This window comes from Entelurus aequoreus, linkage group LG04, assembly GCF_033978785.1.
Source record: "Entelurus aequoreus isolate RoL-2023_Sb linkage group LG04, RoL_Eaeq_v1.1, whole genome shotgun sequence".
Lineage (NCBI taxonomy): Eukaryota > Metazoa > Chordata > Actinopteri > Syngnathiformes > Syngnathidae > Entelurus > Entelurus aequoreus.
In genome coordinates, this window is record NC_084734.1 from 39,947,464 (window position 1) to 39,970,037 (window position 22,574).

Consider the following 22,574-nt stretch of genomic DNA (forward strand, 5'->3'; position numbering starts at 1 on the left):
CGTAGATCGACCGGTAAATTGAGAGCTTTGCCTTCCGGCTCAGCTCCTTCTTCACCACAACGGATCGATACAGCGTCCGCATTACTGAAGACGCCGCACCGATCCGCCTGTCGATCTCACGATCCACTCTTCCCTCATTCTTGAACAAGAGTCTGAGGTACTTGAACTCCTCCACATGGGGAAAGATCTCCTCCCTAACCCGGAGATGGCACTCCACCCTTTTCCGGGCGAGAACCATGGACTCGGACTTGGAGGTGCTGATTCCCATCCCAGTCGCTTCACACTCGGCTGCGAACCGATCCAGTGAGAGCTGAAGATCTTGGCCAGATGAAGCCATCAGGACCACATCCTCTGCAAAAAGCAGAGACCTAATCCTGCAGCCACCAAACCAAATACCCTAAACGCCCTGACTGCGCCTAGAAATTCTGTCCATAAAAGTTATGAACAGAATCGGTGACAAAGGGCAGCCTTGGCGGAGTCCAACCCTCACTGGAAACGGGTACAACTTACTGCCGGCAATGCGGACCAACCTCTGACACTGATCATACAGGGAGCGGACCGCCACAATCATACAGTCTGTTACCCCATAATCTCTGAGCACTCCCCACAAGACTTCCCATGGTACACGGTCGAATGCCTTCTCCAAGTCCACAAAGCACATGTAGACTGTTTGGGCAAACTCCCATGCACCCTCAAGGACCCTGCCAAGAGTATAGAGCTGGTCCACAGTTCCACGCCCAGGCGAAAACCACACTGTTCCTCCTGAATCCGAGGTTCGACTATCCGGCGTAGCCTCCTCTCCAGTACACCTGAATAGACCTTACCAGGAAGACTGAGGAGTGTGATCTCACGATAGTTGGAACACACCCTCCGGTTCCCCTTCTTAAAGAGAGGAACCACCACCCCGGTCTCCCAATCCAGAGGTACCGCCCCCGATGTCCATGCGATGTTGCAGAGTCTTGTCAACCAAGACAGCCCCACAGCATGCAGATCTTTAGGGAACTCCCGGCGGATCCCAGAGGAGCTTTTTAACTACCTCGGCAATCTCAGCCACAGAAATAGGAGAGCCCACCACAGATTCCCCAGGCACTGCTTCCTCTTAGGAAGATGTGTTTGTAGGATTGAGGAGGTCTTCGAAATATTCCCTCCACCGATCCACAACATCCGCAGTCGAGGTCAGCAGAACACCATCCCCACCATACACGGTGATGGTCGTCCAGAATTGCTTCGAAGCCGTCTGGAAGTCGTTTTCCATGGCTTCCCCGAACTCCTCCCATGTCCGAGTTTTTGCCTCCGCGACCGCTGAAGCTGTACACCACTTGGCCTGTCGGTACCTGTCTGCTGCCTCCGGATTCCTATGAGCCAAAAGAGCCCGATAGGACTCTTTCTCCAGCTTGACGGCATCCCTCACCGCTGGCCACCAGCGGGTTCTAGGATTACCGCCACAACAGGCACCAACCACCTTGCGGCCACAGCTTCAATCAGCCGCCTCGACAATAGAGGTACGGAACATCGTCCACTCGGACTCAATGTCCAGTTTCTCCCTCGTGACATGTCCAAAGTTCTTCTGGAGGCGGGAATTGAAACTCTCTCTGACAGGAGACTCTGCTAGGCATTCCCAGCAAACCCTTAAAATGCGTTTGGGCCTGCCAGGTCTGTCCGGCATCCTCCCCCACCATCGCAGAAAACTCACCACCAGGTGGTGATCAGTAGAAAGCTCCGCCCCTCTCTTCACCCGAGTGTCCAAAACATGAGCCGCAAATCCGATGACACAACTACAAAGTCGATCATGGAACTGCAGCCTAGGGTGTCCTGGTGCCAAGTGCACATATGGACACCCTTATTTTTGAACATGGTGTTTGTTATGGACAATGTGTGACAAGCACAAAAGTCCAATAACAAAACACCACTCGGGTTCAGATCCGGGCGGCCATTCTTCCCAATCACGCCTTTCCAGGTTTCACTGTCGTTGTCAATATGAGCGTTGAAGTCCCCCAGTAGAACGAGGGAATCACCCGGGGGAGCACTCTCCAGTACTCCTTCGAGTGAATCCAAAAAGGGTGGGTACTGTGAGCTGCCGTTTGGCGCGTAAGCGCAAACAACAGTCAAGGGCCCTGCTTTCGGCTGCCGCCCAGCTCACATTGCACCCGACCTCTATGGCCCCTGCTATGGGTGGTGCGCCCATTGGAGGGGGGACCCACGTTGCGTCTTTGGGCTGTGCCTAGCCGGGCCCCATGGGGACAGGCCTTGGCTCAAAAAAGGTTGAAAAACACTGGTATAGCGCATGGTATTTAGATCTTAGTGAATCATGCCTTAAGTGTCTAGATGGTCAAAGTTTTTCACAATGATAAGACTGACCAGCCTGTGGCACATTGTAGAAATAAGATAAACACACAAAAAACAGCAACAATGGAACAATACAACAAAAAAGAGGCTGAAATGCTGATACTGTTAACTAATAATACAATGATTTAATTGTATAACTTTTTTATTTCAACCTTTTTTTAAAATGCCATGCATCATTACCAATAATCGGCAATGATGTCATCACACCCAATGGAATATACTGGAAACCTGTGGTAAACACTGGTTATTATAGTAACGTGATTGTTGACCTGAGCTATGTTGTACTGAGCAGCTAGGACAGAGAAGTGTGTAGCAAAAGGTTGTGCTTATATCCTCTTTAAAACCAAAAAGTTATTTTTATTTCATTTTACTGAACATGGTTAACAAAAAGTGTATTTCCTCCAGTAGATTTACAGTATGAGCTCTCGCTAACATCCCCCATGTGTTTCCCCTCCGCGTAAGCGACAAGGAAAACCCTTACCTCCTCAGTGTTGACCGGTGATACAAGCTCACTCCAGGAGGTGACTTTTCTTTCACCAGAGATACAACGTTCTCTCTTCTGTAAAAAAAAATGTTCTACAAAAGTTTAGCCTTAAGTATTATGTAATTTCTGTTACAGAAAGACCCCAGTGGCTGTGCAAACACACTCAATGCTTAAAATAGCTGTTAATTAGGTTCACCAGTACATAGTGTGTCTTAATTGAGTCTTTGGATTGTCGCATTGTTACCAAAACTGCTCTGTTTTAGTGTATTCATGTGTGTGAGATAATTTTTACTGGCTCGATCCATCACTGTGACCAGTTATTTTAGAGTCTGAGAAGGTTATTTCGAGCTTCCTTGGTTGCAGTTTGACACCAACTGAACCTCTACTGTCTCTGCAAAACCTGAAATACACCCAAAATATTATAACCAAGCTTCTGTCGTGTTCATTTTCATGTGTGTTACATTTGTTATGTGTGTGCAGTGGAATTGGCCGAAACTGGCCGTGGGCGTCTGGTGGCAGCAGCATCCTGGCAGAGTACGGAACGCTGCATCTGGAGTTTATGCACCTCAGCAAACTGTCGGAAAACCCAGATTTTGCTCAGAAGGTAGGAGAAAGGAGCATCTGCTTTGGATTTGAATTGTCTCATTTACTAGCGTGTAGTGATGGGTCAAACGATACTGAAGCCTTGATGACTCATCAAACACAAGGAGTGATTCGAGCTGTGTCTCAATTCGTCGGCCGCATCCTTCCAAGGACCCAGCCCACACGGTAGAGGAAGTGTGGGTCCTGGAGTGAGTCTTCCAGCCACAGCTGGAGCAATGTGAATTGGGACGGTTTAGCCTTCGTAAAACTTCCTGGTTATGCCACATGTTCAAATTCTTACGCTTGTGATATTGCTGTCAGATAAACAAAGTGGAGAAAAGAAAACAAAGGAAAGACAGACCTAACAAATGATTAAATTATGACAAAAAAGTTGTTTTGGATTTATCATGTTTGTGTGCTGCTGTCGGCAGATGTATCTTCTGCAAAGAGAGAAAGCTTGTAATTTTAAACGTAATATAGAGATCTACCTTATTACTTTCTACTGTAACAAACATAATTTTAAAAGCACTCTGATCAACTTTATTTTTTAAAATTGGCCCTCTATATTCTGTAGATTTCAGCAAAAATAGATTGTAAGGATATCTACATGTTATATATTAAATTATTTATTATTATTTATGCATTAATTCATCCTTAATCTTAACTGAAGGGACTGTGATTTCTACATATATAAAACAAGGAAACACATTTTAAAGTTCCACCCATCCATCTTCTTCCGCTTATCCGAGGTCGGGTCGCGGGGGCAGCAGCCTAAGTAGGGAAGCCCAGACTTTCCTCTCCCCAGCCCCTTCGTCCAGCTCTTCCCGGGGGATCCCGAGGCGTTCCCAGGCCAGCCGGGAGACATAGTCTTCCCAACGTGTCCTGGGTCTTCCCCGTGGCTTCCTACTGGTCGGACATGCCCTAAACACCTCCCGAGGGAGGTGTTCGGGTGGTATCCTGACCAGATGCCCAAACCACCCCATCTGGCTCCTCTCGGTGTGGAGGAGCAGCGGCTTTACTTTGAGCTCCCCCCGGATGGCAGAGCTTCTCACCCTATCTCTAAGGGAGAGCCCCACCACCCGGCGGAAGAAACTCATCTCTGACACTGATCGTACAGGGAGCGGACCGCCACAATCAGGCAGTCCGATACCCCATACTCTCTGAGCACTCTCCACAGGACTTCCAGAGGAACACGGTCGAATGCCTTCTCCAAGTCCACAAAGCACATGTAGACTGGTTGGGCAAATTTCCATGCACCCTCAAGGACCCTGCCGAGAGTATAGAGCTGGTCCACAGTTCCACGACCAGGACGAAAACCACACTGTTCCTCCTGAATCAGAGGTTTGACTATCTGGCATAGCCTCCTCTCCAGTACACCTGAATAGACCTTACCGGGAAGGCTGAGGAGTGTGATCCCACGATAGTTGGAACACACCCTCCGGTTCCCCTTCCTAAAGAGAGGAACCACCACCCCGGTCTGCCAATCCAGAGGTACAGCCCCCGATGTCCACGCAATGCTGCAGAGTCTTGTCAACCAAGACAGCCCCACAGCATGCAGAGCCTGAAGGAACTCCGGGCGGATCTCATCCACCCCCGGGGCCTTGCCACAGAGGAGCTTTTTAACTACCTCGGCAACCTCAGCCCCAGAAATAGGAGAGCCCACCACAGATTCCCCAGGCACTGCTTCCTCATAGGAAGACGTGTTGGTAGGATTGAGGAGGTCTTCGAAGTATTCCCTCCACCGATCCACAACATCCGCAGTCCAGGTCAGCAGAACACCATCCTCACCATACACGGTGTTGACAGTGCACTGCCTCGCCTTCCTGAGGCGGAGGATGGTGGTCCAGAATCGCTTCGAAGTCGTTTTCCATGGCTTCCCCAAACTCCTCCCATGTCCGAAATTTTGCCTCCGCGACCGCTGAAGCCGCACACCGCTTGGCCTGTCAGTACCTGTCCGCTGCCTCTGGAGTTTTATGAGCCAAAAAAACCCAATAGGACTCTTTCTTCAGCTTGACGGCATCCCTCACCGCCGGTGTCCACCAACGGGTTCCAGGATTACCGCCACGACAGGCACCAAATGCCTTGCGGCCACAGCTCCAATCAGCTGCCTCGACAATAAAGGTGCGGAACATGGTCCACTCAGACTCAATGTCCAGCACCTCCCTCGTGACATGTTCAAAGTTCTTCCAGAGGTGGGAATTGAAACTTTCTCTGACAGGAGACTCTGCTAGACGTTCGCAGCAGACCCTCACAATGCGTTTGGGCCTGCCAGGTCTGTCCGGCATCCTCCCACACCATCGCAGCCAACTCACCACCAGGTGGTGATCGGTAGAAAGCTCCGCCCCTCTCTTCATCCGAGTGTCCAAAACATAAGGCCGCAAATCCGATGACACAACTACAAAGTCGATCATGGAACTGCGGCCTAGGGTGGCCTGGTGCCAAGTGCACATATGGACACCCTTATTTTTGAACATGGTGTTTGTTATGGACAATCTGTGACGAGCACAAAAGTCCAATAACAAAACACCACTCGGGTTCAGATCCGGGCGGCCATTCTTCCCAATCACGCCTCTCCAGGTTTCACTGTCGTTGCCAACATGAGCGTTGAAGTCCCCCAGTAGGACAAGGGAATCACCCGGGGAAGCACTTTCCAGCACTCCCTCGAGTGTATCCAAAAAGGTTGGGTAACTGCTGTTTGGTGCTTAAGCACAAACAACAGTCAGGACTGGTCCCCCCACCCGAAGGCTGAGGGAAGCTACCCTCTTGTCCACTGGGTTGAACTCCAATGTGCAGGCTCTGAGCCGGGGGGCAACAAGAATTGCTACCCAAGCCCGTCGCCTCTCACTGCGTGCAACGCCAGTGTGGAAGAGAGTCTAGCCCCTCTTGAGAGAACTGGTTCCAGAGCCCTTGCTGTGCGTCGAAGTGAGTCCGACTATATCCAGCCGGAACTTCTCCACCTGGCGCACTAGCTCAGGCTCCTTCCCCCCCAGCGTGGTGACGTTCCACGTCCCAAGAGCTAGCTTATGTAGCCGAGGAACGGACTGCCAAGTGCCCTGCCTTCGGCTGCCGCCAAGCTCACAATGCACCCAAACTCTATGGCCCCTCCCATGAGTGGTGAGCCCATTGGAGGGGGGACCCACGTTGCCTCTTCAGGCTGTGCCCGGCCGGGCCCCATGGGGACAGGCTCGGCCACCAGGTGCTCGCCATCATGCCCCAACTCCGGGCCTGGCTCCAGAGGTGGGCCCCGGTGACCCGCATCCGGGCGAGGGAAATAGGAGTCTCGGTTTTTGCACATTTTAAAGTTATTATTCCTATTTAATAGTTATGAAATAGTATTTGTACAGGATTTATTAAATGATTGCTTTATTAGTTCAGTTTAAATAAAGTGTTGTATAGCAGTCAACCATCAGCTTTGCAAACTCATTTGATGATAGCTCAGAAACACGCTGGAGACAATCAAGTAATGTTCCAGAAAGACAGATGTCTTCATGGTCTTTCTTTTTGGAATACATACAGTAACATCACACAGTCTTGTATTTTAACACAAATTTAAGGTACTCATGTCACACCCAAGCTTTACGGTAGTTATGGTTGTAATTTTGCCTCATCCTTCACTTTAAGCGTGAGTGAAGAATGCACTCCCGACCTGATAAGACCGGATAAGTCAAAAAGAGAAAGAGATGATACAGTATTATCTGCTCACAGATGGTACCTGCTGGTTGTTCGAACACACTGCAGCCAGTCCTGGATAGTCCCACTCCCCAATGCTTCAATCACTTGCAGGATTCTCACAGGAATGAGGCACAAATACAACCTTAGCTACTGTAAAGGTCTGGTGTTAGATGTTTTAAATGAATAAAAAAAGTAGGGCTGGGCAATATGGACGAAAAAGTATACCTCGATATATTTTCACTTAAACTCGATATTCGATATATATCTCGATATATTTTTGGGTGAAAGTATACATATAAAAATATTCATTTTTGAGCGATATTCAGTGAAATTGAAGTGAATGACAACTGTACTGTAAACAGTCAGTGGCACTTTTATTAACCCAGTTAGTCAAAATGGGTATTAACAGCACAAAAAAGAAACTGTTTAAGTAGCACATAATTACATAACATAAATAAAATAGAAAAATATTCTTTCTACATCAAATAAATTACAAAGCTGTGCAAATAATATAACATGTATCAAACTCCAATAAAAAAAAATACATTTGCAGGCAGGCACTTTGTGATTTCCCTTCCTGGTTAGATGACCCGCCCTATCTTGCCTCTGATTGGTCTGTCCCTAACCAATCGTGACTCATCATAGTAAACAACCAACCAATCATGGATGTTATTATACATGCAAGCACGTCTTGGAAGGATGAAGGGGGGGGGGGTTTAGTTGCCCATGGAGAGGGAGCGGGGGAGAACAAGGAACACAACAAATAAGCGACGTTTGGTAATTTTAACGTGAAATAAATTATATCGATATTACGATATTTTCTTAATTCATATCCATCCATCCATTTTCTACCGCTTATTCCCTTCGAGGTTGCGGGGGGCACTGGAGCCTATCTCAGCTACAATTGGGCGGAAGGCGGGGTACACCCTGGACAAGTCGCCACCTCATCGCAGGGCCAACACAGATAGACAGACAACATTCACACTCACATTCACACACTAGGGCCAATTTAGTGTTGCCAATCAACCTATCCCCAGGTGCATGTCTTTGGAGGTGGGAGTCATATCTTGTTTAAAAATATATAGATATATCTTACAAACTCGGTATATCGCCCAGCCCTAAAAGAAAGCTATATTTACGTTTCAAAGTCACTCTTATCGTAGCATGGTCATGTTGAAAATACTTTTCAGAGCTGAGCGCGCAGATGATCTTGGGATATGAAAGAGTGCGAAGGATACTCGACATGTACACTTGGTGCTAATGGGAGAAAAGGACACACTCGTTGGCCGGATTCGAAGGACACTTGTAGCTGTCCCTCGATGCGTGTGTCACTTTAAGGAAAAAAACATCTCACTAGGCCTGGGGCGATTATCAATAAGTCAATTAATCGGACGATCAATGAAAATAAACTCGATAAGTTTGCCGGCATCAATAAATTGCCATGTCCGTGTGTTTATTTTCTTTGTCTCTCGCTTTCAAACAAGGTACAACAGAATTCACTCTGTTCAGCACTCTCGGCACCTGAGCTCATTAAAAAAAATTTAAGATAAAATTGCATTTGAAAGGGTGCCTTGCATTATTATTATTATCATATATTATGATTACATTAGTGCTTAGTTTCGTCTCAAAATAATGACAATAATATTGTTTATCAGCAATCATTTGCAGGACAATATATTGTCTAGCAAAGTGTGTTATCGGCCCAGGCCTACATGTGACTGATACAGCTGCTGTGAAGCACCAAACTGTGTTTATCAGGAAGCATTTATTTCGCTCACGAGTGACACTTGTACTAAATGAAATCGAAGGTGTGGCGTGCTGCGTTTGACCTCTGTTTTTTTCCCAATCTTCAAACTGAATCCATCCATCTATCCATTTTCTACCACTTGTCACCTTTGGGGTCGCGGGGGGTGCTGGAGTCTATCTCAGCTGGAACTAAGAAGAAAAAAAAAAAATTAAGTAAAAGGAAAAATATGGAAGTCTGAGATAATTTCAAATAAGGTTAATGTTTTCTTTTCTTGATTACGATTTGGCTCATTGACCACAGGGTCTGACCTTTATCATAATCAGCTTTATAGGCCAAGTATGTTTAACACACAAGGAATTTGACTTAATAGACTATTTTCTCTGTTCAATGCAAGAAACAAAGAAAAACATAACAATTATTAAACACCAACACAGTATGAGTGCAGTGCCAATACAGCTTGTGAGTGTGCCATACACTCACTGAGGCATCATTTACCCATCACTACTAGTGTGTATGTTTTCCCAGTTGGACTGTCTTTGGCTGTTTTTTTCCAGGTAATGAAAATCCGCAAAGTTCTAAATCGCTTGGATAAACCACATGGACTGTACCCCAACTACCTGAACCCAAACAGTGGCCAGTGGGGTCAGCGTAAGTGCACCTCACCTCTCTTACTTGCATGGTTGTGTTGCTTCTTGAGGAGCCAAGTTGTAAAGTAGATCCTGATATTCACAGGGGTTATTTTCCGACACCCTCAGCAAAAGGCAAACACAATGAATAATGGACACACACACAAAGCCCTAAAAATACCTGTTTAATATACCACTTATGAGCACATTGTGTTTCATGACTAAGCTCGTTGAGTAACTCATTTCTTAAAGCAATCCCGCCGTTGAAATCAATTTGTGCTTTGCCCTCCCAAAACACTACAAAAAAGAAATGTAAGAAAACAAGATATTGGACAGCACAATCATCCGTATTAGTTCAGTGTTCAATGATAGATTTAAAAAGAATTACATTTATCATTCAACAAATTTAACATTTATTAACAACAAAACGTGGTACTATTGAGTACCGGTTTTAATTCCCAGTAACAGGGATTTGGTATTGTATCAATATCAATGTGAAAGGTACCCCATCCCTAATCACTATAAAAATGCACATCTCAGTAAATCGTTTATACCAATTTTTACATTTTGAGCACTCTTGTTTAAATGATAGAAATTGAGTCGTATTATGATTTTTTTCCTACATTTAAAACATTTTGTGCAATGTTGTTATACAGACCGTTTTCAAGCCACTTTCTGCCTGTCTTTTCTGGGTGTGCCGTTTTGTGGGCGGTCTTATTTACATGCCGGAGCCCTCCACCATGCCACGCCTCCTTCGACTGCGTCTCCACCCCATCAGCGATGTTGTAGTTTTTATATACATGTACTTCCATATTGAGTCTACTGACGTTACACTGATGTTACAACTATATGCTCCTTTTTATTAGAAATGGCAACAGCGGAAGAATTTAGCATGCATGTTCATGTACGAACCAATCTGCCCTACACCAAGAGGATAGAGAAAAATAACTTACTGACTACAACTGAATAAAAATGGCGGACTCACGCAAAGCTTTTCGGGTAAACACTTTTCGGGTAAACCCCCACCATATATGGACATATCCGCTGACGTAACGAAGGCAACGTGTCACTAAAGTCTCAAATTCCAGACGCCTCGTTTGGAGAAAATATGAAAAAAGGAAGATTGTTTTATAAATATCTCCGCAATGCCTTCATGGTTTGATTTAAAATTTTCGCAACTTGTAGTGATCCCTAATAAATACACAAAAACAGGTACCAACAGGTAAGAAAAGTTGATATTGCATAATTGGGCTCCTTTAAGAAACTCAACTTGTGAAATTTGTTGCAGACGCTATCTGAGCTCATTTAATAATATATTTTGAAAATCAGGTGATTGTCTGCAGAATGCTGTGCCAGCAATTTACAGATAGATAAATATTATCAGGTTCTCAATTTTATTTCAAATTCTCTCCCCTCAGGTGGGCATGACATACAATAATTGAGAAACACTGCTTTACCTGCAGCACCTGAATAGCATCCTAACTAGAAATCAATGTATTGAGTTTCCTTACATAATATGCAGTTTGTGTCTTTACTAGACTAGAAACGCTTTATCACAGCGGATTAAATCCAGTGTATAATCTATTGATTTAACATTGGATTCGTTTCAAGAGTTCATTTTTGCTTCAGTGCCATAGAAAGCTTTACATCAACAGTATAACTTGCTTAAAAATGCTGACATTTGTTTTATTGTTCCACTTTCAACTTCTTAGAGTTTTCATGGTTCAGACAGAACACTCATTTTGTTCAAGGCGTAATTTTTTTTTATTTTTTATTTTTTTAAAGGTGCCATATGTAATAATTTCATGTCAAGTCATCATTATATGGCCCTGATATGTCAAAAGGCATTAATAAATCATGTTCTTTTCGAATACCTTTATAACTGGTAACGGTAGTTGCTGAACTACCGTTATCGGGATATGCTCATTTCAAAATAAGATTTACAGCCCCGAAATCTTGTTATTGTTTTCATTTCGATGCCCCGCCCTTGACTGTTTGACCAATTAGAAAGTCTCTGACCTTTGTAAATCTAAAAGGCGTCGTTACGATTCTCAATTTATTCATGACAAAGCCAGGAACAAAACTAGGATTTGTATCTGGGATGCCTTTGAAAGATGGAGACGATTGAAGGCGGAGAAGATTTTTTCATCTGACGCCAAACTTGCTAATATCCTCCTTGATATGTAAGTAAGGCATTTACGTTTTCTTATTACTTGTAATAAATGGAAATGGACATTTCGTATGTAAACTATATTGTCCAATACAGTCTATGACCTTGTCTAACAAAGCTAGTATGTTAGGGCGATGAATGCTTACCATTCTAGCCCGGTCAATGACACATCGACATATAGGCTAACGGGGGAAATATATGCCCGTTAGCCTGTATGTCGATGTGTCATCCAACTGACAGGACAAAATATATCTTCGACAAATAAAACCTATGTGGATATGGGTAGTGTCAGTGCCTATTTCGTTCTCAATATGCTGATACGCTGAGGAAATGGGTTACAACATTACTGTATGTGCATCAAACACATATGGGGTGGTATTTGCTTGGCACAATATAATGCATTACATGTAATGATTTTCTATTTTGTGTATTGACATGGTAGTAGGCTATATGATTTATGCATAATGTGGTTTTTGCGTAGCGTGGGTTGGTTCATAGAATCGCACTGTGCACTGAAAGATGGTGATGTGCGTAAATGGGAGATAATGCAGTGCGTCAGGTTGGATGCAACATGGAGTTATGCTGAACAAAATGTGGCGGTAATTTTACTGTTAGCCTTGGCTTGCCATCAAAGTAGGCCTATGCGATATATAATATATTTTTATATATAATTTTTTTTAATTAATATTATTATTATTTATTTATTTATTTATTTATTTTCCACTACCTCAGGGGGGGACTCGGCGGGGCGGTTGCTGGTTGTTCCATCTCCATCGTTGGGGTCCCTGCGGGTGGGGTGGGTGGTTCCCGTGGCCCCGTGCTGTACAAACATACATATACACAAACTGTACATATACATTCACTGTACAAACACACATATACACATACTGTACATATACATTCACTGTACAAACACACATACTGTATACACATTCTGTACATATACATTCACTGTACAAGCACACATATACACATACTGTACATATACAAGTACATATGCACACATACACTCATGCACATAATCACGTTTCATCAAACATATATTAACGTTGTTGCCCTAGGGTAAACTGGGTATAACACATGGCACACTGACAAAGCTTAACCTATTGTTACTATAACAATCTATAAGGTTAATGTAGGTTGCTTCTCTTTCTTCCCCTCCATTTTTCTGCATTCTTTCGTATCTCTAGTTATCATTACGTATATGTATTGTTGCATTTGAACAATTGTATTGTTGATAATAAAGGTAAAGTATTGGTATTGTTTATTATCAATAGCACTATTTCTATTGGTATTCATATTGCTCCATTTTTAGTGTAATAATGCTCATTGTCATTTCTGTATTATTTTTTATTTTCGCTAACTGCTTATTTGCTAGCTTTATAAATAAAGTTGGTATGGTATGGTATGGTATTACTTTTACCATCATATTTGTACATGTCGTATTTGCTGATGTTGCTATGTTGTTGTTGTTGTTGTTGTATTTGCTGTTGTTGTTTTTGTCTCTCTGTCTAACCCGCTCTTGTCCCCACAATTCCCCCCTCTGTCTTACTTTTTTTTCTCTTTCTATCCCCTCCTGCTCCGGCCCGGCTGCACCAAATGATAATACAAATACATTTAATAAAGTCAAAATACAAATAAGGCAACAAGAGAAGTATCCTACACTTCTCTTTTGTTAAGTAAATCTGAACAGCCGATATGGGCATCTACATCTGCTATATGATTTGCCCGAGAAGCTGGGCAGGACAATATAAAAAAATATATATATATATATATATATATATATATATATATATATATATATATATATATATATATATATATATATATATATATATATATATATAATTTTTCCGATGGTGGTCTGTACGGTCAAACTAGACATTTTAGCAGGGTAATGCCAACAATCCGACGAAAATATTGCTCTTAACTTTACAAATACATTTGGCTAATCGACATCAGTAAAATGTGGCATAATTACTTAATAAACCATCTTGCAAGAAGCATAAACAAGAGAAACCTACAGCGTAGGACTCGTCGATTGCCATTTGAAGTTCCTTGGAGTAGGATTCGAATTCGGCGCGTATCTGGCAACTTCAGTCATGGAGAGTGGGAAGGGACTACAGGATTTTGACCGTGATTGCAGTACCATTTCTGGCCAAATTACTACATATGGCTCCTTTAACTATATTCACATAAAGTAGTTTGAGTTGTTTTTGCCTGTTGTTGATAGCGAAAGCTGTGTCTGAAGCTTAAATGTGGACGTGCACCTCTTTATCACATCTTATTTTCACATTAAACTATTCTTCACAACTGCATCTGTTGTAATTATTACCATTTGGTCCAGTCATTTATGTAAATATATTTGGATGTTGGATTCGTAAAAAGTGACTTTCAACAGCAAAACAAGCAGCTTTAATGGCCATTTTCCTCCAGAAAGTCATTATGTAATTGTGATGAAAACGCATTTGCTGCATAATTTATGACCTGGGGGGTGTCTTAGTGGGGGAAAAAAAGACGTCCATCCTCCACAAGAATGTGCATCCTGACAGCTGCAACAGACATAGCAAGTGACTTTTAAAAAGCATCTTTCTATGTATGCTCTACAATTATTGTCATAAGGCTCTATTAAAAGCATCTGTCGCTCTTCTTCACTCTTTTGTCACGAGCGTGTTACTTTCACATCCCTCTTAAAAGATTACAATAGTGTAAAAATGTAATTTAGTGTTCTAAGTTGTTATAATTTATTTATATAGCAGTGCTTCTAAATTATTTTCTGTTACAAGATCCGACCAAATTTGCGTCTGACTTGCTAATGGCGATAGCGCAGACCTGGGCATTCTGCGGCCCGCGGGCCGCATCCGGCCCTTTGTACGTCCCTGTCCGGCCCGCGTGAGGCCTATTATAAATTACAAAATAATTTTTAAAAAGTATCTATTTCGAGTGTGCAATACAACGGTGCTGCTTTTGTTTTGAAAAGCGTTATTTGTATTACTTCCGTGTGGACGTATGCTCCTGGCGCAGCGGCAATCACAAATACAAAATAAATTAAAAAAAAACATCTTTGTCGTGCGTGCAATACAACTGTGCTGCTTTTATTTTGAAAAGTGTTATATGTGCGTATGTCCTGTGAGGGAAGGCGCACAGCGACAAGTGATGCCCGGTTATCCCTGAGACGCTAAAAAGAGAAAAGTTGATGACGACTGGCGTGTTTTAAAAAAGACATGGACTGCCAAGTAAAGGTAAAGCCGTGTGCTTATTTGTGGTACACACGTTGCTGTGTTTAAAGAATATAGTGTAACGACCTGCTGAAGTAGATGTTGTCTTCTTGAGTTGCGTAAATGAGAAGTGAGGAGACGTGCGTGTGGAAGGAACGAGATATGTTGAGCTGTGTTAGTATAGCTTGCTCAATAAAAGTTTAAAAAGAGCGTCAGACTTGATGTGCACTTCTTCTGGACGCTACAATTGCTGGCAGAAGTAAAACTTTGCGCATACTGCACTGTTTGTGTGCTACGTCATCGGGAGGTACGTGCCACGTGAGGAGCTTGCCGCAAAGAGAGAGAGAGAGAGAGCGTTTACAGGTGCAGCCACGCTGCTTGCCACGGGGGGAATTCCGCCCTCAATGAAGACTCCCAGGTTTGATGGCAAGGCGAACTGGGAGGCATTTCATCCCACTTGTGACATCAATTGTAGCGTCCAGAAGAAGTGCACACCAAGTCTGACGCTCTTTTTAAACTTTTATTGAGCATGCTATACTAACACAGCTCAACTTATCTCGTTCTTTCCAAATGGAAAACCAATCCTCACTCCTCATTTCCGCAACAGCAACGCTTCTTCCTTCTTCGCCAATCACCTTACAGACGTGCTACGTTCACAACAAAGAGGATGCAGGATGAAGTGACAGAAATTGAAATTGTTGTATTGTAATATACATCAGGAAGTGTTGTGTAAGAAAGTGTTAAAAATAAAACCATCAAAAGCCATCTGCTTTTGTATAAAGATAAGTTAGGTTAAATAAAATATTATTATTATCTATCTTACCGTATATCAAAAATAATTTGAGCAAAATTTAATTGAAATATTGTCGGTGTGGCCCTCCAGCAGTGCTCGGGTTGCTCATGCGGCCCCCGGTAAAAATTAATTGCCCACCCCTGCTTTAGACAGTCAACACATTCTGTAGACAGGTTGGCATGACTTAAAATTCACTTTTGTCCCACAAAATAGAAGAGAAATCAAAATGAGCATACATTCTTGACAGACATGAACTATAGGTCAAAGGTCAGAAATTCTACTACAATATTTTTTTTCACACCATGACTGAGGGAAGGTTGTTTGCATTGGGGCATATAAACAAATGCTGCGCATATCACCAATTATAGCAAATGACCAGGAAAACCTTATACTGTCCACTCGATGGGGTCAAAAGAGGTGCATAATAAATATGAGAATAATAAAATAACGGCAATCTCCCTGGTGTTTCCCATAAACTGCCAAGATACCTGGGGCGTGGCTATGGGCGTGGTCACCATGACATCATCGAGTAATTTGCATAATTTACTACAATGATGTGATTTTCTCTAAAAAGGGTCAAAAAATGTATACTTACTAATTAATAATAACAGTTTTGTTTTAAACGTCCATCCATCCATCCATTTAACAATATAATTACAACACTTTATGTACATATTTATATACAGATCTGAACAATAAGTTATTCACTGAAATATATTTATTAATTGTGGTTCTTACAAAAAATATATCTTATAAAATATAAAAGCTAAAATGTCTCTTAAAGCTCTGCCCCTTTAATTAGTGCATCTAAATAATTTTACTTTAGCCTACTACTACAACCATATTATTTACCAGCAACATAAAGTGAAACAGAGGCAGAGGTGTCCTGCCACAATCAGTAACAAATAAACAGAAAACAGTAGTGGTGGTAGATACACACAGAGCTTCATCAAACATCTAATCCACTGAACAAAGAGCTCCAAAAATCTTGAACTTTAGACTGCCATCAGTTTTACTCCCTACACTTAACCATGTGTTTCCTACTGCCTGCAGACTTTGCACCCTTTGTTAGGGCAATGAATTTTCCGGGGCTTCCGAAAAAAATAGTGTAAGGCCTGACAGTCGCTTTGCTCCGCGTCAATCCCCCCTCTCTATCGCTCTCACCCCTCCCCCGTCTCTCTTCAGCTGTGCTTTCAAAATAAATGCATTCAAATCCCGAAAATAAAAATTAAGAAAATCCGAGTCGGTGCTGCACACTGCACAGGTTCGGACCACTTTTGAACTTGTTTGCCAAGACGTCTTACCCTCGTATTTTGATCCGGTCGGTCCGTTCTTCTTTTACTTCGTCGTCGTCTTCTTCTTCTTCTTCTGGCCCACCAGGTGAATTAAGTGCTATTGGCGGAGTTACAATGCATAGTAGGCTCCCGCCACCTACTGCACCGGAATTGTAACTACAAGCTACATTCACAGACAGAGTCCCAATGCTTTTATGAGCGGTCGAGCGAGTCAAAAGCCGAAAAGTCTGTCGCTGTCCGGCTTGGCTGCGTGGGGCGGTGGTCCCTGGTTCCCTGGGCACCACACCTACTGTTTGTGGGTTGGGCTCTCGGGGAGGCTGGGGCCGTACTCTGGCTCCCGCACACACTGGGAGTCAAATGTATTGTACATACAAATTCACATATACTCACATACATACATACACACATACATAGGTACCTACGCTCCTACATACATATACAAATACAGTACATATTCACATACTCAAAGTTCGTACATCCACACGCACATTCATCATACAAACATACACATACTGTACATATACACTCACTGTACAAACACATATACACATTCTGTACATATACACTCACTGTACAAACATACATATACACATACTGTACATATACAAGTACATATGCACACATACACTCATGCACATAATCACATTTCACCAAACATATATTAACGTTGTTGCCCTAGGGTAAACTGGGTAACACATGGCACACTGACAAAGCTTAACCTATTGTTACTATAACAATCTACAAGGTTAATGTAGGTTGCTTCTCTTTCTTCCCCTCCATTTTTCTGCATTATTTCGTATCTCAAGTTATCATTACGTACAGGTATATGTATTGTTGCATTTGAACAACTGTATTGTTGATAATAAAGGTAAAGTATTGGTATTGTTCATTATCAATAGCGCTATTTCTATTGGTATTTGTAGTGTAATAATGCTCATTTTCATTTCTGTATTGTTTTTTATTTTCGCTAACTGCATATTTGCTATTACTTTTACCATCATATTTGTACATGTCGTATTTGCTGATGTTGCTCTATTGTTGTTGTTGTGTGTGCTGTTTTTTTTGTCTCTCTGTGTAATCCCCCTCTTGTCCCCACAATCTCCCCCTCTGTCTTCTTTTTTCTCTCTTTCTATCCCCTTCTGCTCCGGCCCGGCTGCACCAAATGATAATATAAATACATTTAATAAAGTCAAATACAAATAAGGCAACAAGAGAAGTATCCTACACTTCTCTTTTGTAAAGTAAATCTGAACAGCCGATATGGGCATCTACATCAATTAAATGATTTGCCTGAGAAGCTGGACAGGACACAAAAAAAAAAAAAAAATTAATTTTTATTTTTATTTTTATTTTTTTAAATTTGTGGTGGACGTAATTCTTTCGTGGCGGGCCGCCACAAATAAATGAATGTGTGGGAAACACTGGGGCAAGACGTCTCGTGGGCTGTAGTTTGGACACCCATGTTCTATTATGACAACAACATAACTGTAAATTGTTGGTTGCTTCGCTTTTCTTGTATGTAGACATGTACTGTATGTATGAGACCGCCTTGGAATAATAGCCATTAACCCCAACATTTTTACTCGGGCCGACAAACATGTTTTATTCAATACGATTACTAATTAGAATAAATGTATCAATTTTTTTTGTTCTAATATGTTGTTTTAAACCATTGATTTTAACATAAGCTAGTTAGCGGTGGTTTTCTTGTTATATAATTTGGTTTAAAAAATGTATGTACCGGTATGTATATTTCACGATAATGTTCTGACCCAAAATAACTCAGTTACGGTATACACATTAGAAGAGGTTTAAATGATTATTTAAAATTAATATTGAAAAATTTATAATGTTCAGTTTGGTTTGCTCCCACCCTTTGACCCTCATTTTGTCACGCTCGTTAAGCTGCAATGCACAACACGTTTTTTTTCTATAAATAAATAAAAAAGACGTCCTTCCAGAACACAGAGCTATCTTATCTTTTTAAACAGTACTAATACGCACAATTCCATGTGCAACATGTATCTCAGAGAAAATTCTAAGAAACCTATGAGCAGTTACAGGATAACTTGTGTAAACATGAGTGCTGTCAAAACTATTTTCTTAAGATTAATCACACTTTTGATTTTGGATTAATCTCAGTTAATCACAGTGAATTACTTGTTGACATAATTTGAATTAGGATAAAAAAAGACCCCAATATTTTGACAAAAACGCTATTTTATTGTCAGAATATCATATAAGAACATGTTTAAATGTTTTACTTGAATGCCTATCATTTATTTGCTCCCCACTTGGTAACAGCTTTATTGGGGTATATTTTGAAGTGAAATCAGCCATAATGCAAACCAGGCTTAATGAGCATATGCGGTCAAAATAAATTGCAAATTTAATCTGCAAATGCACCATGATTAATGCAATTTTTTTTTGTGTGTGATTAATTGCATGTGTTAACGCATTCATTTTTGACAGCACAAGTAAAAATATAAATGCAACAGCAGAATGGCATTAAATATAATTAAAAATATATTTTACTAATAAATGTGTATTTAGTAAATACCAAGGAGGAAGATGCCTGAAATAATATACATATGTAATTGTTGATAAGCTGTCCATCTAGAATGAATTTCGACCAGTTGAGAATCTCAGATTTATAGTATATGTCATTCCTATTTGTGCCTGCGTGAGTGTGAGAGACAAGTAGCATTTAAAAAGCTTGTAATGGCTGGAAATGTTCTTTTGTTACCTATTTTTTTATTCATCTCTCTTTAATGGCAGCTGACATGTCACACTAAACATGCTTGATATATATGCATGAGGACGGCAATCAGCAAGGTCAAAACATACACGCACACACACACACACACACAGTAAGTGGATATTACCACAACACAGGTGGATGTAAGTGTGACCCAGCAGTGTATCATCTTCATTGTTGTGTTGCAGATTACGTGTCTGTGGGCGGTATGGGTGACAGTTTTTACGAGTACCTGCTCAAAGCCTGGCTCATGTCTGACAGGACTGATGAGGAGGCTAAGAAGATGTACTATGATGCCCTGCAGGTAACCAACACACACACACATTTATAAACACACTTGTCGCACTTTAATGTCACTTAAAGGTCCCCCATTATACAAAAATGAATTTTTAATGATGTTCTAGCAGTAATAAGTGTTTTAAGAGCCTGTTAATGAGGACCAAACATAATTTTCCTCACTCGTTTGCTCCACTTTTGAGAGAAGAGGCGCTCAAATGCTTGTTTTTCGTGAAAAACGTCCTTCCTCATATACCTGCCAAATTTCTAGCTGGACCCTTCACCAAACAAAAGCAGGCTTCACTACTCATCCTACAATAAAGCAGGGAGCGCTGCCATCTATCAGTCAGCAAGCTGCAGATGTGGGTGCTGTACGCTATACCTGCAGCGAATATGCATGATGTTTTTGTTTAAATGTGACTGTAATGTTAGCAATGTTGCTAAGGTTTGTGTCTTCATGTCCCACTCATTATTATTACCTTATTGTATGTAGGGCTGCAACAACTAATCGATTAAATCGATTAAAATCGATTATAAAAATAGTTGGCGATTAATTTAGTCATCGATTTGTTGGATCTATGCTATGCGCATGCGCAGAGGCAATTTATTTTTTAATTTGTTTTAATTCTTTTTATTTATTTTTTTTAATAAACCTTTATTTATAAACTGCAACATGTACAAACGGCTGAGAAACAATGATCAAAATAGGCATGGTGCCAGTATGCTGTTTTTGTTTTCAATAAAATACTGGAAAGGATAGAAATGTACTTTCGATTATTAATCGATTAATTGAAGTAATAATCGACAGATTAATCGATTATCAAATTAATCGTTAGTTGCCGCCCTAATTGTATGTGATATACTGTACAGGTGAATCTAAAAAAATTAGAATATCGTGCGACGGTTCGTTTGTACCAGCAATTAGATTTACAAAGAGAAATTAATATATGATGTAGGCTAATAACATGCAACTCAAAATATGTCAAGTCTTTTTTTATATATAATTGGACTAATCACAGCTTATGAAGAAGTTGAATTGAAAATCTCAGGAAATTTTGGGTTTTCAAAAACTGTAAAAACTGATCATCAAAATTGTAACACAAAAAGGCTTAACATATCTCACTTTGCATGTTATAAGTTTATATCACTTATTAGTTCCACAAATCTTAAATTTTTTGGGTTTCACCTGTATGGCGTCTACTACAGTGGACAAGTGCAGATTTACATTGTATGCAGTTTGTAAAAAGTTGCATTTCTTGGAAACACACTGTCGGAGATAGGCGTGGACAAACATAGCTCATTAGCATGAGCTACTGTTATTACCAGCATCAAGGCTAGTTTTTGTATTACACAATTCCAAAACACTACTGTGGCACCTCTGATACTTACTTAAAATTGTTATAATATAAACTTTAATAACCTTTAAGATGTTTCATTGTAAGTTAATTTGCAGTTTCTGTTCAGTGTAAAAAAAAAAAAGACGTTGAGTGATTGTTTGTTAGTCAATGTCGTCTTACAGTGCTTCCGGAAAGTATTCACAGCGCTTGCTTTTTTCCACATTAATATGTTAAAGCCTTATTACAAAATGGAATAAATTCATTTTTGGCCTCAAAATTCTACACACCATACCCCCTAATGACAATGTGAAAACGTTTTTGATTTTTTTTTTTGTTTTTGTTTTTTTAGAATGTTTAGCAAATGTATTCAAAGTAAAAAACTAAGAAATCACATGAACAATAGACCTCAAACGTAAGGTCCGGTGCATCCTGTTTCAACTGATCATCCTTGAAATGTTCCTACAGTTTAATTGGTTTCCACCTGTGGTAAATTCACTTGGTTGGACATGTTAATTGGAAAAGCACACACCGGTCTATATATAAGGTCCCACACTTGGCAGTGCATGGCAGAGCACAAACCAAGAATAGAGTCGAAGGAATTGGCTGTAGACTGCCAAGACAGGAATGTCTCGAGGCACAAAACTGGGGAAGGGGACAGAAAAATATCTGCCGCCTTGAATGTTCCAATGAGCACTGTGGCCTCATCCATCCATCCATCCATGTTCTACCGCTTGTCCCGTTCGGGGTCACGGGGGTGCTGGAGCCTATCTCAGCTGCATTCGGGCGGTAGGCGGGGTACACCCTGTACAAGTCTCCACCTCATCACAGGGCCAACACAGATAGACAGAGAATATTCACACTGACATTCACACACTAGGGACAATTTAGTGTTGCCAATCAAAGGAATAGGGGCGGTATAGCTGTAAGAGGGGAGGTGATTAGCTGATGGCAGGCAGGTGAGCGGGTTTGGTATCATCTGTCCGCAGCGTGCTGTACTCGGTGCCCCTTTATTCATGATCGTATGAAAATCAACTTTTTATAGTTTATTTGTACTTTTATCACCGATGGTAAACTCGTTGATTCTTTTTAATACGAGTTTTGACTGCTTACAAAGCGTACAACAGTGCTAATGGTCTGATAAGCTAGCTCATGTCAGATTCCAAACATATTTGGACTACCTCTTGATGTGGCCCAAATCTGATGCAAAAAGATCAGATTTTAAGCACTTGGGAGCATGCAGCCTCACGTGCACAGCAGGAGCGTATTCCTG

General features: G+C 41.5%; 1 protein-coding gene across 1 annotated transcript in view; it reads left to right on the forward strand.

Moving 5' to 3' along the window:
* Window positions 1-22,574, forward strand: part of man1a1 (mannosidase, alpha, class 1A, member 1) — a 249,169-nt gene that overhangs the window by 213,186 nt on the left and 13,409 nt on the right. The window contains exons 6-8 of the mRNA XM_062044868.1: window positions 3,311-3,434; window positions 9,386-9,479; window positions 19,880-19,995. Coding sequence (XP_061900852.1) covers window positions 3,311-3,434; window positions 9,386-9,479; window positions 19,880-19,995 — 334 coding nt within the window. The remainder of the gene's footprint in view (window positions 1-3,310; window positions 3,435-9,385; window positions 9,480-19,879; window positions 19,996-22,574) is intronic.